This window comes from Anticarsia gemmatalis, chromosome 7 (assembly GCF_050436995.1).
Source record: "Anticarsia gemmatalis isolate Benzon Research Colony breed Stoneville strain chromosome 7, ilAntGemm2 primary, whole genome shotgun sequence".
Taxonomy (NCBI): domain Eukaryota; kingdom Metazoa; phylum Arthropoda; class Insecta; order Lepidoptera; family Erebidae; genus Anticarsia; species Anticarsia gemmatalis.
In genome coordinates this window covers 9,972,090-10,000,000 of record NC_134751.1, presented here as the reverse complement: position 1 = coordinate 10,000,000, position 27,911 = coordinate 9,972,090, and the positions used below count along the sequence as shown (strand labels likewise).

Below are 27,911 nucleotides of genomic sequence, written 5' to 3'. Positions count from 1 at the left end.
CACTTTCGCGACTTTGCAATAAAAGTTGAGTCAAAATCGTTTTAAGAATTATTAAAACCATTTCGGTGTTCACAGAAATGAAAGATAACGCAAACAAAGAAATTCAGATTCACACAAAATATTACGATTTAAGACCATTCTTCAATGTTTTTATTTTGCGTAAATCCGGATTTATAGTGATCAATAAATATATGTTCTACCTGCAAAACGAACATTGCATTAGTATATTAGCATTGCCGCATTCAGTCACAAACGTAATTGGATCATTAAGGTTTAAATAAATGTATGTTAATTAATTGAATTAACCTATTCATTGTTATTAGTTAATACTGAAAATTGATTGTTCTGAATTTGCAGTAAAATAGATTTTATGGTGTAGTGATTAATGCTGATAATTTAAAATTTTATTCAATAGTCATAATCCAATTTGCTCTTTGATCAAAAAATAATTTAACCAATCCAAATATGTATATCAATCCATGATAATATTAAACGATAAATTATGTAATACAATTTTATTATTATAATATATTATAACTATACGAACGTAAATACGTTTAAACTTAAATTTATGCCGTATCCAATCATTAAATACTTTTTTTTACATTTGGTTTTCGTGCTTCATCAGGCAAAAAACCATATTATCCCTAATAAACATACATTATTACACGTTTGCTCTTAGAAAACGGGCTGGATATTATAAAAATAATAAGAATAAGATGAATGAGTAGGATTTATGATAAATGTAGATTGTATTTCCACCATCTTTGAATGTAGCGTCGAGCGCTAAGCGGGAAGGTGAAGAGTAATTACCCTCTGGACTAGATTAATTAATGCAGAAGTTGTAAAGACTCTAGTAACTATATACCTAATGAAGAGCTGACTAGAATTGCGCTGCACTATAAATGCCTTTTAAGATTCTTTTTCAGATTATCAGACTTAATGTTGGGAAATTTAGTGCGCTAATTATTTGAATGTTTTAAAGTGCTCGGATTCTTAAATTTTTATAAACTTCTATGAACAAAACACTAATTGATAATATAAAAAAAGAACTGTCACTTACTCACACACGTACCTTTTATGTCACATGCACTCGTAGTTCTAATCTGGGATTATTTCATTCCTTTAAAATTCTCAACGAAGAATAGTAAATAAATAAACCAAATAATCTCTATCTAGTATTAATCAATCTCCATAAGTAGATAATCTTGTTAGATAACACTCGATTTTGGTCACAACAATAGTACCAAATAAATAAATCAGATTGAACAGAACAAGCCTTCTTTAGGTCAAACATGCAATCGAGAGCTAAGCAATCCAATTCTTAGTCCTACAGTAATTGAGGATTTTTGCTCGCAATCGCCTGGGATTTGTGTAGCGCCGACAAATGGCAATTGGCTCGCCCATTGTCATTTTGAGAGCTAATTCAGTGCTTGCAAACTGCGAATTGGTCGATCCATCAGGGATTCAATCCAATAATTGCATGCGTGATGGGTACTACTAATGTTATAAATGTGAAATTGTACGTTTGTATGTATGTCAGACCACTTTAGCGGCGAAAAAGTCATGACATGTTAAAAGCATAAAATATGATGAAAATCAATTTAGTATAAGTAGACTAACGACATACCCCGGCTCCGCCCGGGCTAAACTTGTTGCAAACATATGACACCCAAAAATCTTCCCCGGAATAGCTTTACCTATAGATCGATTCTGAGATCACAAACTGGTACATGGACTTGGTTTTCTTAATATCAGTAATAGTGAAGATGGTTTATTTAACATACTTTTAATTTCTTTTTGAACATAAGAAACGGCTATCAAAAAAATAAGCATGAGAATGCTTCAAATTAAATGAAAAGTTTCAAACATCTTGAAAATAAAACCAGTATCGATTGAACAAACCATTGAAAGGTGACTTGTTACATCAGTCGAGTTTCGATGCGGTTGGCGTTTCAAGCCTTCTTTCTCCCATTTCAACGCTAGCACAGAGCGGACGACACTTGACTTGTGACGTAATAAACGATTGCTGTCTTTGAGAACTACTTTTGAGTTATTATTGATAGGATTGGAGTAGGAATTGAAAGAGTAACAAAATGGCCTGATTTTATAGTATTTAGAATTTAACTATCTATGAGACTTTTAAGTTGGCCTTGCACTATAGTGTAGTTACTTAATGTTGATGTCAATTTTCAAATTCAAATTTAAAATAGCCTTTATTTCGTAAACTTATTACAAAGTACTTGAAATAGTCATGTAATGTATTTCAAAATTAATGTAACATCTTATACCAAAGCAAAAAGTTCAATCAATCTAGCAAAAGCTTATACTAATCTTGGTAATCTTAGTCACTCTTTATCTGTTCCGTAGAAATTGTATAAAAATATTGTAATACCAAAGACAACGTCAAAATCATTTGCTAGTGTATTGAAATAAACAGGAACAATTTCAGTAAACGCATCCATGCCTGCAACATGCATTGCATTAAAGCAACCGCTAAATGATCAGAGTTTAATGGACAGCAATTGTTGTTACTCGCCACTGGAAACAGCGCACACGACTTAAATTTCAATTTATCTCCAACTTAAAACTTGTGTGATGCAAATTTTAATATTACATTACGTTGCTACTAATTTTGAAGCAGTCGTTTGCAATGTTTTGTGTCTGGAAATGAGACGACTTAATTAAATTGCAGTTTGAAATTTTAATATTCACTTTATTTTAAGATTCTTGTTTCTCGAACACAATTTATAACGGTTTTAATATAGATATACGAGTAATTTTACGTCATTTGCAATCATTCCGCTATCGACATTGTTCCCGTGTTTAAAAAGGTAACACCTGAGTTACATGTCAAAAAAGTTCTATCAATATATATTTGAGGTTCACACTATCATCATCGTTCTTATTTTATTTCAAACATAAGAATTAATTGTTAATTGCAGAATCGCTCAGTGACTTAAGACTAAACTTGGAATTTCCATTCTGTTGGTGACTTACAAAATTCATTCTCTCAAATTGCCCGAACTTCGGTTGGCGTCCAATGCACTGGATAATTGTAGTTTGCGTTTAGTTTCGCTCAGTGGGTAGATTATTGCAGTTGTTTGATCCAGGAAATGATTATGCTAATTTGTGAGAGAAAATTGAGATAAAGCAGAGGTTGAATAGAAACGTATTTTGATTTTCGGTAGAAATGTTGGTCTAAAATTGGTTGATAGCCAGATGCCAGATATTATGGCAATTATTTAGAACTAACTGACCTGCGCAACTTCGCTTGCGTCACGTAAGAGAGAATGGGTCATAATTTTCCCCGTTTTTGTAACATTTTTCGTTGATGATATATAACCTATAGCCTTCCTCAATAAATGGGCTATCTAACAGTGAAAGAATTTTTCAAATCGGACCAGTAGTTCCTGAGATTAGCGCGTTCAAACAAACAAACTCCTCAGCTTTATAATATTAGTATAGACTAGCTGACCCGCGCAACTTCGCTTGCGTTATATAAGCGTTAAAATTTTTCCCCGTTTTTGTAACATTTTTCACTGGTACTCTGCTCCTATTGGTAGTAGCGTGATGATATATATAGCCTATAACCTTCCTCGATAAATGGACTATCTAACACTGAAAGAATTTATCAAATCGGACCAGTACTTCCTGAGATTAGCGCGTTCAAATAAACAAACAAACAAACAAACAAACTCTTCAGCTTTATAAAATTAGTATAGTTTTGTAAGCCGGACGATTTTCCTGAACATTTTAGAAACCGGCCTGCGTTCGAGCCGCATTAGCACCTACTACTATTACATTATACAGATGTCAAACCGTTTAAAGATTACAAAGTTCGTTGTTGTCGATTTTACGTCGATTTTGGCTCTGACCAAATAAAACGATTTTATACATAGAACTTGCAACAAAAATTGCCAGGGGTGATTCGCAATTATTGCATCTATTGTCCTCATTTTGCCCAACTAAAACTAACGCTTGTTCAAATCTTTTCGTGTTGACATTATTATAAGCTATTGAATCTGCATTAGTGGCTAATTAGTTAACTGATTGGATATCATGTCTCATATTTAGATGTGTATCAGGTATCACTAAATCATAACAGGGACTTGAGAAGGTGTTAACGACTATACATAGAAATTATTAATGATGGCATAAAATAATAAAATATAATCACTAACAAAACAAATACTACTTTAATAAATTAAAATTTTCGTAAATATTGAAAAAGTAATTCACAATCATTAAATAATATCAAAAGGAATGTGTTTTATACTACTACTGTTTATGTGTACTGTTTGTGTATATTATTATTAGTATACAAACTAAATTATAATGATAGTGGAGTCATATAATTATTTTTACATTAATAATGTTGTTTCTAACCGAGTTTATTTAAGGATACTTTACTACAACCCGTAATTAGAAACTATTGAAAGGAAAATATATTATTATTTATTGAGGTAAATAGCCACAGTAATATAATAAGAGCGTCTAGGGGCTTTGTCTAAATATAGCAAAGATATTTGAAACCTAGATCGGACAGTGTCAGTAGGATATTCCTTTGGAATAATCTTAGAAGCAGCTCAAAGTTTTGGAAAGTTTCCTCCTAAATGGGAATAAAAAACATGGTTGGTTGCAGTGTACTTTTTGGTCCGTTGGAAAATTTAAAGAAAGTGCCTAAAATGCTACTTTTTATAATGCAAGACTCGTTAAACCTAACTTTACTATAGGCAAAATATCAGTCTCTAACTATACCAAATGTCTTTAGAAAAGCTTATACGAGCATAATATAAAATGTTGGAACGATATCTGGTTATATTTTGTTGTATAAAAACAAAATAAACTAGAGCGCCAAACGCCAAAGTAAAAATTACATACCATGCAATATCATTTAATCTTAATTACGTCTTTATAACGTAACAAGAGGGAAACATGCAACTCTTTGTCTACGCCCGCTAATTTCGAGAATCGCTAAGTGAATTTCACTGGGCGCCCGCAATTCGAGCTTTTATCAACATTTATATCTATAGCGGTTTGTTCACGCTATGAATTTGAGTGAAAATTGTATTGCAGAGTAGAGGTAAACCCAATTCTTTAAACAATTTCTTTAAAGCTGCTTTATCCAGGTTTTGTCGGAGAATTTGTTAGCTTACAATGATTATTTGTATCAAGAATGAATCTCAGAAATTTTAATGGTGGATAATTAGTGAAGTGACACCAATTACAAGTTACACGTAAAATATGAGAAACGAAGTAAATTTCTGATACTGCAGACTCTAAATTAAAAATCTTAACCGCTATCTACCTATTACAAAACATAGCTTCAAAATGTCGTGACTTTTCTACCTTACATATAAATTATAATGTTGGTAATAATAAAATCTACACAGTTCAAACATATTGAAGCTTAATCGTTAGAAAATACTTAAATAGGGTTCACATACACCTGTTCCTAGAGCAAACCACACATACAACCATTAAAACAAAAATGGGGGAAGCGAACGACGTTTTTTTTTCTATATTTCAAGCTATCCTTCATTATTTATGTGACAGCTACGTCAGTTTATTTTGTTTATATAATGACACAATAACAAAACAAAGTAAACTTTTGTTACGGTCCATATAAGTGATTTATGTATAATATTATTCACGGTCGTTATTAAAACGGCACCCGTAACTTCTGTGGTATTTGACACTATAAATCTTTGTGTAAATTAGGATTTGTTGCATAGCCATACATGGTATACTAATGGTGCAATATTTCAAATGTCGTTTAGTATTTTTTTATTTATTGAGCCAATAAAATGGGTACAAAATATTCGTATTATGCGTTTTCCTGTTGAAATAAACAATGAAACAAAGTTGGAAAAACTAGTTTCGTGTACAAAAAACTATTACGGTTTTCGTCACATCATTTAATACGCCGAGGACTTCAAAATTAGTAAAGGTCTTGTCAATAATAATAGCAAATAAATAATTTAACTATGATTGTCATCAATTCCAGATAAACAACGACGGCAATAAAAGTCGTTCTCTAATAGGTTCTGGAAAGATGTAAGACGATACTCAGTAAACACAATTACTCAGTAAACATCGTATAAGTTACATTTTCGCCCAAAGAACATGAATTGAAAAGTATACTGTCAGTAACCTACAGTTCGAGATACCTTTAACGACGTCACACTTTTACAACGTTGTACCTCAGAGAAATCTTTGAAGGAGTAATCCGACGGGATTCTGTTTAAAATATTCTCTAAAATTCCAACGGCGACTAAGAAAATGTATAGCGAAAACAGCAATCCTTTTATCTCCATATTTTTCTCTTTCGTTTTTCATTCGCGCAATGAACAGGGCGCTATATTATGTTTATAGTCACAGTAACTATCTCGGCAGTGAAATGTTCATAGCTGTACATAAAATGTTAGTATTTTAATTTTGAAACCGGCAAATGGTGTTAAACGATGTTTAACAGTTTATGGTGAAATATACTACTAATAAAGTACCAAAGCAGCTCTAAAAGCTGTCAAATAATTCATATCTATTTAAAAACGAGAAAAAAAACCAGTTTTTTTGGAGCATGACTGAAGTGGACAGAATATAAGATAGAAAATTATTATATTCATATTGTTGGTTACTGATGGCCGAGTGGTAAAATTTGTCACTTCCTACGCTAGAGGTCGACGGTTCGAACCCGAGGCAACACACCAATGATTTGTCGAAGTTATGTGTGTTCTATTTATAATCACTTGTTCCAACACTATGATGCAACCTCGTATGCCTGAGAGTTCTTCAGAACAGTTCTTAAAGGTAAGCAATATCCCGCACTTGGCCAGCGTGAAGGTCTCAATGCCTAAACCGTTTCTCATTTTGGTGTATCAATGTTACTGTAAAAGCCCGAACTGTGGTAAATCCTAAGATTTTCCGGTAAAACCTAAGATTTACCAACTCTCAATGGTAAAAGTCCGAACAAGCCAGAGTTTAAAAACTATGTTACGATATATAAAAAAATCCTCCTTCATAACTATGTCTATAACTATTTCACTGTATAATTATATACTGCGACATAGTTATAAAGAAGGAGTTTTGGGCAAAGCAACATGGGTAGGATAGGTTTCGAAGGCTAAGGTGGGAGCAAGCGAAGCGAAGCTCCCACCTTAGCCTTCGTGGTTATTTTTTTTTAACCACCCAAAAGGAGGAGCCCCGCGAAGCGGGGCTCCGGCGACATCTCGATATCATCATGTGAATATAGGTAAAAGTTCGAAATAAAAGAATTGGTCGGACTTTTACCATTGCGAGTTGGTAAATCTTAGGTTATACCGGAAAATCTTAGGATTTACCACCGTTCGGGCTTTTACAGTAACATCAATACCCTTGCCCAGTAGTGGGACATTAAGCCAAATAGCATATTACATGGCTTTTAGTAAATATATGGAAATTTTTAATCACGAAACTATTACAATTTTCTAATCTTGTTTCTCAAGAATAAAGATCTTATTTTGAAGTCAACATCGAGTCTTTTCTTTGTGATAAAAGTCGATGGAGAAATAATGTTAGGAGCAAACCACGCTAGTCACGACGAAAATCTTGCAAGATTGCATGTTTGTGCAGCCAAGTCACCTTTTATTTTTCAAAGGAAAGAATACTCAAATAGATTTTCTTTACGTAAACCCTGTAACAAACTTGAAACGTACTAAAATATGTATGTTTTGAGTAACTATGAATACGAAGAAGAATCGAAGGAAAGTCTCGCTCGAAGATACTTATATCATGTAATTAAAATTACTGTATGCTGTTATTGGCACAATTTACATAATAGTATGGAGCTAACAACTACTCTTACTGTGTTCTTCACAAACATTTTTTTGCCAGTAGGCTGTTAAAGCATTGCCATTTTGGACGATGAATGTGACGCAACGGGACTATGACGCAGAAGATTATTCAAACGTGAGAAGATTATGAAAGTAAGCGGCTACCAGATGCTCGTGATCGAATCGTTCTCACAGAAATTCGATAAGATTGGGTAATTACTCTTGTAATAATTTCACCTATATGCTATTGATACTCTATTAAAAATAAACACAAATATTTACACCTGGAAATTAAATTGATATCACCATATTTAAGGATCTTTGAGAAAAAATAATCTTAATTTAAGACAATCATTAAACCTAAACAAAGGCACTAAACTATCAAAACAACACATGGACTGAGGGATACAACCTCGTAGAAATGTATAAATAAACTGTACACAAAATTCATATTACACGAAAAACGGTCCGCATTTTCGACTAAAACAAAACCAAAGCGCCGTTTCATTTCCTTTCTTCAGCAGCTATGTAAAGTTAACAGTCACGAACAGAAGTTACTTCATTGATTCGCGAATTTATGGTAACTTTCTTCCCGTACCGATATCAGTTTTCACAAGTTGAAACTTTGTGCCGGGAAACCTCGTTTTACGTAGTTTAGTTATATTACCTGCTGTTACAAAATGTTCTGTCTCTGTCTTTCTGTGTTAATGACATTGGTTACTGTATCTAACGTGTAAAGTAAACGATACTTAAAGAATATAAAGTTTGGTGGAATGCTCGGTATTTGAAATTAGGTAAATTCACGAGTTGTCTGTAGCCCACAGCGGTGTATCGCGTGGTTTCTTAGTTTCACTTTATATGGAAATGTAGTCAGCACATACATAAGCCATGGACAGAATACGATCACCGCAAGAGCGAGTGTAACAGTGCAATGGGTTGATACAATGTGGTGAACCATAATACTTTTAGAAGTTAGTCAGCAAGTTGAATTGAAACTGAAGTCGAGTTAGAATAATGTCCTCAATTGTTATTTTAATATTGTTTTATGTCAATATGCTTTATTTATGTTTAATCTTTATTTGCCGATTTTAAAAAGAAAATAACCCACTACATCATCAGATTTTCGTACCTCAAAAAGACAATCAATATCGTAAAGGTGAAATTAATAAAAAAAATCATCTATAAAAGGGTACTCTTACTTATATGTGCAATATACGCTCTTTTAGTAAGAAAGAAGCTTAAGCACTAAGCACGTTACATTTACAGTTTCTCATGCTGACTAGCAAACGTAAAGAAAAAAAGGGCACTCTATTACGAATCTCGTCAAAACGGAATGACCCTTTTTTACCTTCAGAATGATAACCGTGTCTAAAGTTAGGACAAGGTAGGTAAGGTCTTTTCATTGTTAGGTTGAAACGCAAGAGAGACATATTATAAAGATAACAAAAAAATTTGGAAAAATACCTACTTTTTATCATGACTGATTTGAATATTTGTCTTTATTTTGTAAAAAAAAATGAAATAACTAATTTTAAACCAATTCTTAACGTAACTAATGCTATACTGTAATTTTAAAATTATGTCAATAAATTAAACAGAATTTCAAATACTAAGAAAATACGCAACAAAATTAAATACATTTTCTCAAAAACTGTGACGACGCCATCTCAGTTTCTTTCGCAAGATTATTGGTACTCAACAAGCACTGATATGGCTCGAGAGGTCATCCATTAAATGAAAACTTTATTTCCTTCGGAGCAATGAAACTCTTAAATAAAATGACTTTGTTTTTCTTAATATCACTGTATTTTATTCTATATTGTGTGTTAGAACTTAAATACAGCAAATTATGCTTCTAAGAAATCTGACAGAATTACCATATTTTTGCGTCAAACAACATTTTTCGATAGTTAGCCGGTTGTCGGTAGTCAATAGCAGGGGAGAATTGCGGTATTGGTCGGAAAACTCCAATTTTTAAAATGGACGTTGCTTGTTTGCTGCATTTTCTAGTTATTTTTGCTTAGTTTATCTGATATTCCGTAAAGCTCTATTTATGTCTCCGTCGTGAAATCTAAACGACTATTTTCACGTTCTACTGATTTCTATGAAAGAACCGGACGTTTTCACTAACAAGGACGTGTTTCAATTCCAATGAAATAAATGAAATACACGTGTAACTAGGATTTACAATGATACCTTTTCAGAAATAACATCAGCATCGACGAATTCTTGGTACGAATCAGCTTCAATTTAAAATTACGTAACGATTCAAATCACATCAATAGTTAGTTCTCAAAATGTTTTACTGAACAGCACAGTCAGATTTATAGTGTTATTTATTTATTTTTATTTACTGTTCAAATGATATATGTCTTGAGAACGATTAAGTAAAAAACAAACATTTGCCTTCTTCAAACTATAAAAAACGTCACAAATAAAACTTAGTTGTACCATTTTTTTTATTAAATCCTAGTTATATTTATCTAGTACGTACAGTGCAACCAATTATAATTGGGGTCAAAAGCCTTTCAATCACACACGGCTATGATCAAGCCATTATCAAAGTGCAGCAGTGATGACTGACATTCAATTTATGTCTAGCACCCTGCGGGCTCATTTATGTGAGTATCGTTATGCTATTTGGCTTAAACTAATCAATTTTATCATATTAAGTTTGGTTACTTACACAATTAACATTTATAGTTTCTAAAAAATAGAACTTTATGCGAAAACATTGTTTAATTGTCACATTAGACGAGTAAGATGGTAGTTTAAAATCCCAAACAAGACAGCACTGTGTGTGTGATTATATATATTGTACAGTGATGGTGCTGGTTATCTTCGCAGAGATGCAATACTTCTTATTAAAAAGTTGTTTTTGAACATACAGACCTGGGGGGCTATCACGTATCTCAGTTGTCAAATATTTGAAAGCCACTATACTGTACATTGCTTTCTTCCTTAGAATGAAGTGATTAACACGTTACGTCAAAGCAGCAATGTACTGAATAGTGAGCATCAATTTGACGTACACTAGTTGTCAAATGAGATACGTGATAAGCCCGCTGAACTCTCTACACTTGAAAAGCATAAAAGCGCTTTGCACAAAAATGCATTGGGAAGGAATACCGATAAACAGTTTGAATACCATAAGTGAATCTAAAACGTGCAGTCGATTTAGTACGAATTCAATATTATTGATAACCGCCGTTAACGCGTTTGGTGATCATAAACAACAATAATAGAAGAGCTTAAAAGCCACTAACCTGTACACGGGATTATCGTCCCTATACCACACGACGAGTAGTAAGCTATCGTTGTGCATTGGCGGTCGAGTGTCGCATGGCAAGTCAGCCTCACCGCCGACTATCGCTGGTACTCGAGTCACTGTTGCTGCTACCGGAGATGTTACTACTCCTCCGCCTGTTAAGGAAAAAAATGATTTAAATACCAGATTTTAAAATCAAGCAAATATTTACAGATTAAGACTACATTATAAGATAATATAGAATAATAGAAATAATGTAACTTTTTTGTGACATATAATCGCACAAAATATTTTTCCTTTAAAATTTGGAGGGTGAAAGTGAGAGTGAGTGTGAAAATTTCATGGGTAGAATCGACGGAAGTTTCCACAAAATAATTATAGGTTTCAACCCGTTTGATACTTGAGACTATCATTACACTAAACGCTTAAAAATAAAATATCAAAAGTGAGTTAGAATAAGTAACGCAAACTTATTATCTTAAATACTATAATTTTGCTACAGTGGCTTAAACTAATATGACTGCTGAAGTTTTCACTAAAACAAGACATAAACAGCATTGTAGGTTATCAAAATCTTATTGCAAAAAAAAAAGATTCTGACTATTTATTATTTAAGTAAAGATTACCGAACCTGTCGTGCCCGGATTGAGAATGATACCAGTATTATAACTGGTCAGATGAGTATGAGTAAAAAAACATTCAAGTCAAAAATATCATTTTCAGGAGAGTCCCAGAGAATCCCTGTGTTTATCTGCTTAAAGCCTTGTATGAAACAGTGTTACGTTGTAAGCGGACTAAATCCCTCAACAGGGGTACATACCTTAGGTTATAAGCTTAAGCGTGTGTAGAATACGAAACGAAAGAATGTGTTACTATGTAACGGAAATAGGATTTCTCGGTGTACATGAAACGTAGTAAGGTTGAGGATAAAGTTCAAATATTGCTACTTAGGATTCCATGTAATAACAGTTATGTTAGCTAGGAATTTTCATATTTTCTTGTTCAATGTGAGTTTAGTGATTTTTTATTAGGTTGCTATGCGTTTATGTGTACCAATTTGAAACAACGAGAATGGCTGTTTATTAGTGCAATTATTTTCAGAACAATCAGTATTCTACGATTGGTTCTTTCAAGTCGGATATAAGTTAAAATTAATGAATTCTATCGACGCCGCTAATATACAGTCATTTACACCACAGGCAACTAGGCTCAAAAACAAGAAAATGACATTCAGCGGTGGGTATATGCGGGCTGCCGAGCTGAACCGGACAATGTTGTGGCCGACACGCACACCTGCTTAACTAAAAACCTTTTTGGTATTCGGTCCGGCATAAAGAAGAGGCTAGTACAACGGCCAGGTAACAAAAAACTGTAGAGCCTCTACCTGTATTATGTAATAACGAACCTTCGTGGTAATGTCGTATACTTTTTAGATAAAAGGAATACGTGTGTGAAGTTTTAGGCTCAATATGTTAACCCTAGCCGTAATGAGTGTTTGATTAATTTTGTTTCGACTTTACTTTGAAAAAGTTTGGCTTTATGATTTAATTTGTATAAATGGTTGTTGGTTGGTTAATGGATTGTTTTCAATAATTAAATTTTTTTTTTCAATGGTTCATCATAACTTCATTAATGTGAGTGAGTGTTTTTGAAGAAAAAAAATGTAATAAATGCTTTTAGTAGGATTATTACGACATTGGTAGTCAGAAATACTTTTGTCGTCTACGTATTATTTAATCATTTAACTTAATGAAATATTAATGTAAAGTTTACGAATAGCTTTCCAAGAATTAATAATAAGAACTCGCACCCTAACTGTAGTCACGGGAAAGTGCAAAGCTTATTTAGGAATTTCTGTACATACCTAGTAAGGTTATTACACCGAATGTGTAAGCTTCAGAAAATTAGGAACATAATAATATTATCATTTTAACCCTTTGCTGAGAACCTTAGGGTCGACTTCCTGATCCGGCTTATTATGAAAATGTACACAGTGAATACACATACCTAGTATTATGTAATTCCATGTTTACCATAACCCGGGTGAGTACGTAGACAGGTTAACTAAGGTCCTAATCTTCGCACCAATTTTCATCGTAAATTTTATATTATTATTTAGTTGACACGAGTATACCAAAAGTATTTATATTATAAGAACAGCTTTTTAGATAATCATTTATATTTGAATATTTCATGTTACCTCTTATTTTGTTGTTATCTTAACTTGTAGAAAAATTGAGAATATATAATTCTTTTTCAAGAGATGATTAACATTATCCTTAGACCAAACTTAAGGATTTTTTTATACAAATTAAATTATAATACCAAACTTCTATAAACTATTAGAATTTTCTTAACGTCTACCAAAAATAGACAAGTCTTTGTTGTAAAAACTTTTGATCTCGCAACTAGGGTTTCAGTTCCCGAAAGAGCATAAAGACGGCCCTTACGCCTAACATCAGATAAGAGAACCTATTCAAAAACTAAAAGTCACTTAAAATATTCCCTTTTGTTATCTCCAAAATGGATCCCCAAGAGGTAGGCACTATTGTAAATCAGTGTTCGTTGACGATGTATTGTCCTGAGGATCTATAGACCCGTCGACATTTATCGGGAACAGTGGCTGTCTACCGTTGAGAAATGTTCGAGACAGCACAGGCTCAAGACACGCAAGGTAAGCTGATTCGGTGGCTGTTAGACGGATGAGATTTAGCCTGTAGATCCTCCATATGTACTACTCTGTATGTTACTCTCTTCTCTGATATGTGATGTTGCTAAGCTAGTGTCATGCTATCTTACGGCAACAGAAAAAGTTTCATGTCACCAAAAGCTCATATTATGCAGGTTAACAGTAATTTAAATTTAATAATAAATAATGTTTATTACGATTTTTAAAGCATATGCTTAGGATATTTTGGTTCTTAAAATTGTGCTAAACCAAAAAGAAAAACGCTGTATATTATATTAAATGATATCGCAAAAGCAAAGTAACATTAAAGTGATGACGACTGGACCAGTCTTTTTTTAAAGCTGACTTTATAAATAACTAAAAATTATAGTATTTTTAGTCCGACCATTATACCGTGTCAGACAATTAATATTGTTTAATATGCGAGGCACTGAAATACTAAGTTTCGTTCTAATTAATATTTGCTTAATTAAAATATAGGTTGTGCCTCCATAATATTATAATATTATATTCAGGGTGCAATATACGTAACTACACTTTGAAGTAATTAATGATATCTGCTGCGAAATGTCACGAAATCGTTGAATAACGTCCTTTGAAAGTTCTCCGTCTATAATTAAGTGTGGGAAGCGTGATAATTTCAAATCAAAACGTGTAAGGTGAGGTGTTTGTATAATCGAATGCGAGCTACACATGCTCCAAGAAATTGCTGGGTAAGTGGCTGAATATTTTTCTTCCATACAACCTGCTGTATACTGTTTGAATATTGTGGAACGAACCTGTTTCAATGTAATGTAAAATGAGTGTTTTTAAGTAAGTTACGCAAAAGCAGTCGGAAGACAAACAGATCATAATTTGAACTACAGCGTAAATCAGTTTTTAATCTAATAAATACTTTTAGTAATAGATCTGATTTCAGAATAATTTTCATCCTTCATAAGCTTGTCCTAAATTTAGCAATATCTTTTCGTCAAAATTATAAATATTATTGGAGATATAGATATTGTCATTCATGTCGTAACCGCATGCGTAGGCCAGTTTGTTACTTAAATTCCGCCTCACTCTACTGGGTTTTAATGAAAACGCGTGCTAACAATGGTACATCCCACGCAAGTGAAACCACAAAAGGTTAATAACACAATTTTCACGCTGAATCATAACTCCAATGAAAAACTATTTATGAAATATTACGTCACTGTGGTGGAGTGATTAGGTTGTACAGACGATACTTATTGTCAATGGGCTAGGATCGATGACTTCACTAAACCATATTTTCTCCAGACTTTATGACTTAGGCTAGACGTGCCCTGTATTTTGACTTGTTTACGACTTCATAATGTCTTTCAGCCTTCGTTTTATAACGCTAAAATAAAAATGTTAACGAAACTCGAAGTCACTAAATATAATGAAATACCTACTTTAAAAGAACGGGGTAAAAAGGCACATCACAATAATTTTTATTCAAGTCCCTTGTTGCTCTATATGACATAAAGAGACAACTGTCTTCAAAGGAAGCCAAAATCCTAAAGTATGAAAGCAGTACTTAGCATTGACGGCAAAAGTAGGATTAACCTAAATATTATGAGTCGAGAGAAAACAGCGGCTTGATATATTGTGAGCCTTTATTCGAGTAAAGAGAAACCAAAATGAAGGATTATTAATTTACCTTTGTCTCTGTGTGTGTACAACCACATACAAAAACACACGTACACTCTTACAACTCGGAAATAATACAACGATGTCGTATGTGACACTCTACAAGTGTACAAATGTTTGAACATGCCTGTGTGTATAAGTGATATGAAAGTTTTTGCTTGTGTGCGTTGCGAATGTTTTCGTAAGTCTAACATGGTAGGTTAATTTAGTTCATGTATAAATCTTTCAGTTATTATCTCAAGAACAAAGGTGCGTGGGCCAAGTCAACGTGTTTTGTATATTCACTCAGAGATTTTGTAAGCTTAGGTCTACATTGACGAATCCACCGCAAATAAGGTTAACAAGGGGACGCTTCAGTGTAAATGCGCTATATCACTCTAGGCGTCCAGCCTGACCGCAGCCTAATTTTGTTTCAACTAACACCCTGCGCATGAAATGTGTTGATTCCGACCTTTGACTGACCTGTAGGCAGAATCAGATGACGAGTTCCACCTATTTCGACTGGCTTTATTACTTAAACAGATTTCATGGGTTAATATCAAAAAGGCACAGTGTGTTCACATCCTTAGACTGCGTAACTGAATACTTTCATTAGATAGCTTTCCTTTGATTTTTGTTTATCTTTTTCTTTTATACGAACGTGAAAGTCATGCCTATTGTCTTTTGAGTACATTGTTTGTGTTGACTTTCATTAATAAAAAATGGTGTAGGTTGCTTTGTAGAGGTATAGATAGCTCTATCGAAAATTGACGCTGTTTATTCAGTAGGCAACATAAGTAAAATCTAAATCAGAATCCGACTTAATTTTGCTTAAAAAAATAACCAAAATATTATTCAAATTATAATTAGATGACGAGGACTATGAATTAAAAAACATAGCCTTCAACGGATAAACATTGATGAAAAAGTTAAAAGAAATATGCAGGCTGTAATAATTTAGTACCTCGAAATAAGTTTTACTATCTCGAATAAGTCCAAAAAGTCGATTGACAAATGAAACCTTGTACCTTAAAACCGCTTAATGGATCCTTCGTTCTTATAAGGAGATCCGAGACCTTGACAGTGTAAAGTTTATGTGTTTGTAACTCAACTACCCAACCGCAGGGTTTCTTGGGTCTGATTCCCACTCAAACTTCTAGAAAGTATAATGTTTAGGTGTTGTATCAAGTTTGTATTTATACGTTTGTAGGTACACAAAATGTTGCACATTGTTCCTATGCTAGAGGATGGAAATTATATCACAAAGTTATATTAGATGTACATCTTCTATAAGGTTGTACATTCAACCTAATAATATGATAAATTTAGTAAAACTATTTAAAATGTAATAACTGTTAGCAAACCAAAAAAATTAATAATAAAAGTTTTAAGGCAGCAGCAGTGCTAGTACTGAAAACATTTCATAATCAAACCTATATCTTGTGCAATATTTCATTTAAACCCAAAATTTGTTTAACGTTTTGCACAAAACTCTCTAATAAACTCTTGTAAAACCATCACAAAACGATACATTCTAGCAGTTTCTAGGTGTTTCCTCTATCAAAGCTAAGTAAACTGGGTGTGAATAATTATCCTCAAACTATCACTCAGTGCAGGCGTCGGCGGTGAGTGCACAACCTAATGGTTCACTGTTTGATGTTGCAGTGCCATCTAGTGGAAAATGAGCGGAAAATTCGAAGACTGTAAGTGACTATGTTTACGCTACTGTAGTTTTTCCTTGGACATAAATAAAGATTAGGGGTTTGAAAACGAGTTGCTTTTACAAATAGCAAATATTTCTGCGATTGAGTTATTTTTAGGTATGTTCATTTTAATGTAAATTGAAGTTTAAAAGGTATGTTAGTACTTAACACCCCCAGTAATAGATACTTCATACTAAATAATTTAAAAAGGTCACACACACTTACTTTACACTAAAGTAACTTTATTTTACTCAATGCATAAATTTATTCTACATATTATATTATTAACTTCCTAGTTATATAAATCTATAACAAAAGCGCAACACCTACAAATACAAAAGGTACACAATATTATATAACCCACGCATTCCGGCCGTCCTGTTATATTACAATGCGGGCTATAATTACACCGTGATAATAAATTAATGACAATAATGTAGGGTCAGGTAATTGTTAGGGCAGTATTTATCATCAGTGAGTTATTGGTGAGAAAAGCCGAGGTATTAATGATTGGGATCATTCCATTTTAAATGTTATGGAATGTTTAATAAATTGAACATGGGCTTTTGTGTATTGGTTTAATCTTTTTCAAATTAATCTGTAATATTATCTACAACTGCTACTGGTAATTATTTATAATATTCTTGCTGGAAAAAATTAAAACATAATTTTAATTTGTAATAAGTATTATTTTTCAGTAGATAGCATTATGGTTGCAACAGCGATAGTTCTTACTTACGCATTCTTACTTACGCATTTATTCAACATTTATATTAATTTACATGTTTGCCTTTTTATTGACGTCAATATTAAGAAAGAATCATTTACTAATACAGCTTTCATTGAAAGCTCAAGCTTAACGGTGACGTCACAAACGACTTAAGCGGGCTCAGAGTCGTCATTCTTCTGAAGGCCGGATCACACAACTTCGATTGCTGCAATCTGTTTGACTGGTTACTTCATTCCATTTATATGAATAATACTGAGTACAAATAAATATAGCCAAAAATGTGGCCTGTTTTATATTTCATATAAAATACATCCATGACGTTCGTTTAGTCAAATGTTTTTTTTTTATTTGTGTTAATTTTAATATATTGGCTGGAATAAAATTGTCTTCTTACCCCTCAAGTTATAATAAAACTAAGCGGATTGAATGAATGAATTGAAGAATTAGCCGCTATTCAGTAAGCTTACATGCTCTTCATGGCCTGTTATGTAAATACGGACATTTAATGAACACGAGGCGCTAATGGATCATTGTATAATATCTAACATTATTATACAATATTCCATTAGTGTAACACGTGCTAGGAATTCTATAGGAGCTGAGAAAAAGATTAATAAATAGAATAGTAAAACGACATAGGACACAGTTATAGTGCTGCTTTTTCAAAATTTATAGTACAGTAACTGGACTCCTTATTTAAAATAAATTTGGGCTATTATTAAAAAAAAAATAACTCGCAATCGCAAGTATTACCACAACAGATAGCCTCACGGACCGCAAAGATCTATCACTTTGTATTAATTTCTTTGACACCGGAATGCTGCACTAGTGGAAGCAGTACCGTAGAAGTTTCAAGTTAACACAAAGCAACAAATCTTTAAGGTCGGTACGCTCTGATCCTTGCGCAGGGGACAAGCAGTTTTATTGTGATGTTCTCATGAACAAAAAGGGTTTCGCAATTAGACGGTCGGTAAATATTTATGCTCATGATTGTACAATGTTCAATAAAGTTTGCAAAAACAGTTACGTAAAGAGCTCACAACGCTAATCTAAAATGTATATGACTATAAAGGCTGCAGTGTAACGCATGGCAAAGTTATCTGAAAACAACGCATTACTATCTAATGGTGCATACAATTTAGCGTAGCGTTTGCAACTACGCTGTGTGGGACTGAACTAGAATTATGAGTGAACTGGTGACTGTAATGTGATGTGATAGAATGATTTATATTTCGTTTTAATCTGGAATTGCATGTCGAAGTCGCTTGGATATTTAAATCTCAATAGTGTAGATACATACTGTTAAAGTGATGAGTTATGGAAAGTGTTGCTTTTCCAAAATGTATTTGTTGCACATTGCATTGGAATGTAATTTTATGTCGAAGTAAATTCTCTAAGCAGTACACGTGAATAAAAATGAGCTAACGCGCGGGCTCATTACAATTCGACGACCAGTTGAGGTCAAACGAAGCCGGTGCACTGATCCCATTCATAGCTTTTATTTAGTTCAAACCTAACAATAGTTGTAGAGCTTCAAACATGTTCACCTAGCTGATTTATTCTGCGTAATCCGTTCATAGTTTTTCACATAATCATTCCATTCCGTACTCATATACGTAGACATACATTACCAATATAACCTTCCTAACAACAATGTCGTATTACAGAACAATTTTCTTTCTTTATTAGGGGCGAAATTTGCCTTAGCCCCGCCTAATATCATCAATAATACTTGTAAATGGTCTTCGGGGTGTGTTTTGACTATGTATAAAGTAATACTCATTAATTTCTTTGCGGCATGCGATGTAAGATTTTGGGGTGAACGTGTAATGCTTTTTCGTTTAGCTATTTTAGGCTTTTGTGTGGCGTTATGTTCGTTTTTTAATTCGGTAGTGTGAAGGTTTTTAGGTTTATGTTTATAGTCATGTAAAGAATAAAATAGAAAATAAAATATGAAACCTTCCTACAAATTCATTTATTGACTGGTAGTTTCAAAGCCGAATGCTATAGTTTTACCTCAATGTATTTTTATGATAAAGACGTCTCAACAAAATACTCTAAATGTCAGTAAATCTTACACTAAGTATTCTCCTCTAACCAAGAACCAGCAAACGTATACAATGCATTAATAAAGGCTAAATGGTTCCGTCGGAGGAAGCCGGTTATCGATTGACGTCACGAAATCAATTAAATGGACTGAGGCATTACGCTCACTGACGTTTCAGCAACAAAACATAGAGAGATTGCTTGATAGATCCTCTGTTTGAATACATTATGCACCACATCACATATCTCTAGATAGTATAAAGCTTTTGACATATATATGTATATTATTTAGTGTGACGCTTCGTGATACGCCACCTAAAACTTGAAACGGATTTTTTTTACAACACAATGTTTTATTAATAAATTAATAAGTAAAATATCAGCACTTCAATTTAATATTTTTTTGATCTTCAAGACTTTTATTTTTGTTTGACGGAGTTTTGTATTACGCGTAAAGTATTACAGTTTTTTAGTATGGCCTATAAAAAAAAATATGCAATGAATATTAGCATTAGCATTCACTATATTTGCCCTTAAAATTTAAGCCTGATTGCATTTTCATCTCTGTGCAACAACTGATCAACCTTAAGGTTGGACCTATATATATCATGTCAACAACTTCTATCAACGCGGATAATTGTAGTAATCAAACTAGTCTCAACAAAGATAATTTGATTACACTCATTATGTAATATTTCACTCAATATGAAAATAATTAATCAGTAAAACTAAACATTACCTATGAAATATTGAATTAAATGTATTTGAATAATAAATACTGTGGATACTGAATGATAATTAGGACATTAGTTTGATATATTTCTAACTACAAAATGTCAGTTAAAATACTATTTAATGTGCTACATATTAAATTCACTAGGTTTGTTGACAGTACAGGATAATATTTGAAATGTTAATTGTTTTCATCGGTCATTTCCTAGTATTTGTGGTATTAACTCGATTTTATGTGAAAATTAGGTGTCAATGATATAATATTATGTGTTTGTACTAGAATGCAATGAAAATTAAACGTACACAGATTGTAGATAAAATGACGCATATTGAGTCATGCACATTTTTATCAGACGTGTTATGATTAAAATCTAAAATTAGGTATGCGTCAAGAAAGAAACATTACTAATATTCTGGAATGTAATTATCTAATATGACTTAATAGAATGTATCTATTAGACGAACTGGTTGGCATAATTTCGAACCTGGCATGTCTTGCATTTTTCCTCCAGCGATTGTCGATTTGATTGTATTCAGTGGTCACAATAATAATATAGTTCCGAACGATTGTATCATGATTTTCTTTTTAAAGTCGATATACTGATACCAAGAGTGCTAACCACGTTCATCCCACGCTAACGTAATTTGCACATTTGCTACGCAAATGCAGGCTGTGATTTTGTTTGTTTAGAGGTTGGATGTTGATTATGTTCTCGGGAGGATGAAATTGGATCTGTCGAATGGTCGGTCACCTAAATATTACGCATTACTCTCCTATACAGTGAAACTGAAACTTACTGTGCATTTATGACTACGTAGAAGATCTAGTAATAATAAGTATCTGATTAGATAAATGAGATAGACAGTTCTGGTCAATATTTTTTTGGCAATAAAATTAAAAGAGGTCAGACACGCTTCGTGGTTAAGACTCTAATAGAGGCCAAATCAAATCATGACTGATGATTAGGAAAGGAGAATGGGCAAAATAGTATGGAGCCTGGGCGATCCGCGGCCAAACTTGATTTTTTGTTTTTTTAATGTAGTTTAGTCCTATAATTACCGTGTAGAAGTTTTATTGCCGCGACGCACTTATATGACGAACAAAATACATTTTTGTTTTTGAGCACTTTTAATAGTATAAAAACATATTTTTGGCTTATATTCGGAGATTAAATAAAAAGTACTATTCATATTATTGCATACAAATGTAGACATTATTAATATTCGAACAATCATAACATGTAAATATATAAATATCGTAACAAGTAAACATCTTGCTCTTCTATAATATATTCACTGAGACGACTTATCTGTCTTGAATGCTCAGCTTAAAAACGAGGCGTTCATAGCCAGTTGCGCTCACTGGTCGGTAAACGATCCGTTGGTTAAGCAACCGTTGGCGCGGTCATTCTATAGATGGGTGACCGCATTGTGGTATTTGAACTGAGCTTCTCCGTGCTTCCGAGGGCACGTAAAAAGTCGGTCCCGGTTGTTGTCAACTAAGATAACATTCGGGCGGCTTGAACAACTTTGAAACTAGGTGAACCATATAATAGATAGATACGAGTTACGATTATTGTTCATTTTGATGGCATTGCAATCGTTATAAGAAGATGTAACGTTATTACACAACATTAAATGCATTACAGACACGAAATAATTGTATTTGTTCTATGAAATTCCATTATATTTACATGTCAATATATTGTTTCCTGAAAGGATTGCAGCGAAACGTTCTTAGTAAAAGTTGTTCCTAGTTATCATTACTTTAATTTGACACTACTTTCATTAATGGCCGCCGACCGCCCAGGAGTGCCCATTCTCCTTTGGGTTGCCGAAGGCTGTAATTGCGACATATTCATTTATAGTTACTCTTCTTGGAGTACATAGTGTATCGCTCGAACCGTTAATACGTTGATTACACCCTATTGCTTCTATGACCGATGTTGTAAAAACGGCCTTAAATGATAGTATGCAGTACATGTACACAACATAATTGAATTATCCTGACCCGGTAATTATTCACATCTAACAATCAAAAAGACGACAGTAGCAAATGAAGTCGCAAACTAAACTTTGACTTAGGGCTGAACATGGCTGCGCATAAATTCCAACTTATGCACAATTATGTATACGGCTACTTGCCTCTAATTGACTCATTAGCCAGTTAACTAATGAGTTTTCCTTTGACCTACTTTGTCTTATCTGGTCATAGGCATTATGGCTGGGGACTATTTAAATCTGTACTTAGGCAAATTACATTGTTCCAACTGTTTTATGAGGCTAAGGCTAATTTTCTTTGTAATACCTATTGATCGCGACTTAAACTACGTGGCATGTTGATTTTTAATTATATTTTATTTGTACACTTAAACACCCTAAGCTAAGTTAAGGTAAATAAAATAAAAAATACAATATCCTTGTATAACTCGAATACTCTTTTTTTTCGATCAGCAATCCACTGAACCTAATGCATAAATATGTTGGACATATTCATGTGTCGTGGAATTAATGAGAGCAGTAAAACTACCCTTTGTCCGGGGAAGGACTGGCCTGAAACTGCTGAAGCGAAAACTTGTCTTTGAACACCTGAGCACAGATCTGCGCGAGTCAGCTACAAAAAACAGAGAAATGTGACTCTATACTAAAGTTCTAACAAAAATAGCGAGGTATTTTTATCCGATAGATGCTTATTTTCCCGCTGTGTAGGCATGAAAGAGGATATTGCACTATGCTATTGCGAATGGTGAAAAGTGGAAGGTTTTTGTTCGAAATTATATGAATTTTGTGACCGTTTTTATAAGTATAATGCGGAATATACTTTGAATGTCAACTATTGTTTTAATGTTATAAATAGTAATATTTACAATATTTAAGAAATAATTTTCATAACTTTTAATGAAATCGTCCCTTGTGGTCTTACAAATCGAAAGAATCGTACATGGAGATAACGATTTGCTCACGTTTCTGGAAATTGAGTGTTCCATTAAGTGGGGCCGGTGTTTTTTTTTTCAATTTTGGTTAAATAAGTAATCGTGAAGGTATCATACTACAAAAAAAAAATCCCAAGAAACTATAAAACACAGTGGAAATCCATAAGCTTAAAGATTATTACAAAAAATATTTTTTTAATAATATTCAGAGTTACAAAGATAATATTTTAAAAACTATGCAATAATGAAAAAGTTACTCGTAGGTTGCGAATGCATACTAGGTGCTGCATTTATATTCCAATATTAAATACAAAAATAAAAATATTTCAGCAACTGAAATGCAGAAATCAAAATTCATAAATTTAATTTCAAAAAGTGAAATTACATTTCACAAACTTTGTATAAAATTAAAACGATCACATCGGAAACAAAGGTTAAAAATAGGATATAAACGTTTTCATTACAATAGCTTTCATACAATATTCTGCATTTACCCGCTCTACGTTAATTCTATAGGAGGCAATACACGCCCATAGATAATATAAACCCTAATTAACCTCATTGATCACATAGCTGGCTATCCGCAAAGTGCACTAGAACCACATAACAAGGCCGATGAAACTTCGTGCGGCCATAGCTCGTTAGCGATTGCTACGCCGTAGAGGTACTACGGCGTAGTACCGCTACGCCCAAGTTTACCGTCAAATACCATTGCAAATTCCGTAGACTACAGATACGCTTGTTGTTATTCCGGGATGTTTGGCGTTTGACAATACTACGTGTTTTCGTACGAACAGTACCTAACTGAGGAAAGGAATACGTGAACTGAAAAGGCTTGTATTTGTTGAGAATAAAATTTATTGCGGTTGCCTCACGTCTGCTGATTTTCTCTGTATAAATAGGAAAGCTTTAGGGGTTAGTTGCTGTTTACGTAGTTGTTGAATTTAACTTCGTGGTTCGGGTTCAGAGATTTTAGATACTTTCAACTGACGGAATCAAGAAACCTTAATCTTAATTTAGTATGACTTAAATATGGCTTAGCAAGTCAGGCAGTAAACAGTTTGATTTTATTATGAATGTATTATTTACCCATAACAAAGTTACACTCTGTGAAAAAATGCATACCAATTTATAGTTGCTTTGAAAGGCTGCATAATTTATGAATATTCCAGTTTATACAACTTAAAGGCACTATAACAAGTTGTGGCTTTTAAGCTATTTAAAGGTTTAGTTGACCGCCGTCATATTAAGTAATAAAAAGTAACACGATCATAGCTAAGTTGCTGGCGGTACCCAGAGTAATTTACCAACATAAACATACACGGGTCGTAAAAAGTTGTTACGGGTATACGTACTCGTAATAAAGATACGACAAAATGTGTAGGTTCTTTAAAGAATTAAGATGTTGTAAAAGCTTTTGAGGTAAATTGAAGCAACATTGAAATTCGTTAAGTTTGTTTTTTTCGTAAGAAATATACTATTTTTGGTTAAAGTCAAACTTATAGAAGAGTAACAAACAAGTCATCAAACTACGATTGAAAAATATGTTTTTTTTTTCTGCTTTTCGACATGTATTCGATAGAAGAATATTAAAATTCACATCGCAAGTTTAACTACATTAAATTCACTTTAGTCTGAATGAGTTTATAAAAAAAGTCTTTCATTTGTGAAAAGATGATCAAAGTTTACAATAAAAATCAAAGTTTTGCTTTGAAACAAAAAAAAAAAATAGAGACATTACAATAAATTGGTTAGTATTTTTTATAGTTACCATGTAATTGTATGAATAATTTTCGTTGACCGCGACACTCTATATTATATTTTGTAGCACCACACTGGGTTGGTAGGTTATTATGTGTAATTTTAGTTTCTAAAACAAATATTTCTATAGCCCACGCACGTAGTCGTTTATGTGTGAAACGGTATGATTCGGCCAATCCGGGACAAACTGAACGTGGGTATAAATTCTGAAGTGTGCCACACACAGTGTGCCGATTGCCGATAGATGTTGATTGCGCTTTGTACGTTAGTGCAGTCGCTAAATAAATGGTTGAGACTAGTGTGTACATTTTTTAAGTGGAAAACGCATGGTATATAGCGCTTTGGTAGAGAATATTTTTTTTATAGAAAAATTGAATCAATATTCTGTTGTCTAATCTAACTATCAGCTTTTTTTAGCTCATTTCAAATATTTATTTATGTTCAGTTTACATCAGGACTTACTTCGCTTTGCTTTGCATAGGGTCACGCTATATTTGTTTATAATTTAAACGGCTTGCAATTTTTGCGCCCTGAATATTGCGAAGGAGATATGATAATAATTTAAATACTTCTTTAAAATTATTTTTGGTTAGGTTCAAATACTACGTAACCTCTTTTTAGGCTAAATTTAACGATAATTATGAAAAAAGCTGTAATGAGACCAAGTAATCTCTATTGGCGAACCCATTTGAATGTTTATGTAGGTTAAAAGCGCTTAAAAAAAACATATCTTTTTGTTCATAAAATAGCAATCTCTCTTTGTTTTTTTTTTGTTACTTTAAATCACGTATTTTTACAAAATTTACCTTCATGGATCCAAATACATGTTAAAAATTATATGGCCTTAACATTTTGTCAAAGTGTAAACACACGTATAACAGACGGTGATAAATGGAGCTCAAAATAGCTCAATTTTAGAGTCCATTCGTTACCTCTGATACTAAAAGTTCGCAAAGAGACGTTTCATGTTTTTGCAAGTTGCTAATATGTAGCGCAATCAACTGTATACCCCGCGGGATATATAGTAGTTGTTACCGTAATCGCGTATAATAAACATAATGTATATGATCCTCGTAAAACGAATGTACATACTAAAAGTATGGTGGGGAATGTGACTGAAATATCCGACTTAAATGTGTAAGATAATTTAATAGACTTTGTAAGTGTACCAATCTAAAAAATAATATTAAAGTGTCGGTGTTCAACCAGACATATTATTACTTATTTTTTTTAGCATAAGCTTGAAGCAATAGTTGGAATGTAACGATTTGGTTTAAAAAAAGCATTTTACATAGAAGTGTTGTAACTCAACATAGAAGTTCTTCATGAGTTGAAATATGATATCAATTCTTATTTAGAAAAGTACCTCAAAGTTCAAACGTATAACATATATACATTTATCAAGTCATATTTTAAAAGTAGTAGACAGCATCGGACTAAGTAAGAGTTTGTACTAAACATTTGAACTCAGCACATTCCTAATTCATGCCGGAAATATAAAGTACGCTCGGCTCTCATGACTTCCACAAATTTTAGCTGCATGGTAAAACCGTCTGAAACCATCTGAGTACTGGGTATAACGTACTTTTTTTGGTTTTGCTGTTAATCCGCTAATAGAAAGTTCGATATGCATTCCCTTTGAAGGACGACGGTTTTAATTTGTTAGTTATTGGTGAAGGAAATATGAGTGCAGAATTTTAAAATGCTGTTAAATCAAAAAAGAAAATATTGGTTTACACAGTGTTTTGTCATTTTGAGATAAAAGACAAAATGATTTTAGCGATTTCGGTTTGGCCATCTCTAATGTTGTCCAAAAACTGTCACAATACAGGTATTGTGACAGTTTTTTGTAGTAGTTTTTGTCGTTTTTGCTTTTTAATCAAGCAATTAATTTTCCTTTTGTAATTCTCTTCATAATTCCTATATAACGATCTCTTACTAAATATACATGAAATAATTAACAACACATTGCAAACAGTTCGTTAAACATTATTTTGAGAGCTGTTATTTTAAGATATCCATAATATTATGTTTTATGAACACCCAGTATGTTGATAACATACTCGTGCCAAACCACTAATTATAATTTATTCCTTCATTAGCGTACGTTAAAGAGAGGTGCTAATATATTGGCAAAATTCTATCTGTTATAGACCTCCCACAAAAACACTTACGGAGCACATTGAGTTTTATAGCCAGAGAATTTTGAACCTTAACTTAACGGCATAGAGTATAATTTATTATGTATGATGTCGGCACACGTGAAGAGGTGGTCGTGCAAACATCTCTTAGTTTTCACGGCAGCGTCAAAATTCATTACCTGTTAAGTGTACTGAATAGCTTTATTACGTTTGGTCTACCTTACGAAGGGAATTTAGTTACTTTGTCGAGAATGGTAATGATATACATTTGTTTAAGCGTAACGTGTTGCCTCTTTAGGGCCTGGAATTCGTTGTTTTAATGTCTATTGATGTGTAAGTAAGAAATTATCCGTAACCTCTGAAGATAGAGTTTGTACAATAAGGTCTATTAATTTATTGAAAGTCGTTGCAAGAACATTATGACATGACTGTTACAATACTTACAATATTAGCATCTAA

The 27,911-nt window shown here is 33.0% G+C and overlaps 1 protein-coding gene across 4 annotated transcripts in view; it reads right to left on the bottom strand.

The window, feature by feature from the left end:
- The window catches only part of LOC142973968 (MAM domain-containing glycosylphosphatidylinositol anchor protein 2-like), a 213,239-nt gene that overhangs the window by 63,653 nt on the left and 121,675 nt on the right, over positions 1 to 27,911 (bottom strand). For all 4 annotated transcript variants that reach the window (XM_076116014.1, XM_076116012.1, XM_076116015.1 and 1 more), the window contains exon 3: positions 11,081 to 11,237. In XM_076116014.1, the coding sequence (XP_075972129.1) occupies positions 11,081 to 11,237 (157 nt within the window). The remainder of the gene's footprint in view (positions 1 to 11,080; positions 11,238 to 27,911) is intronic.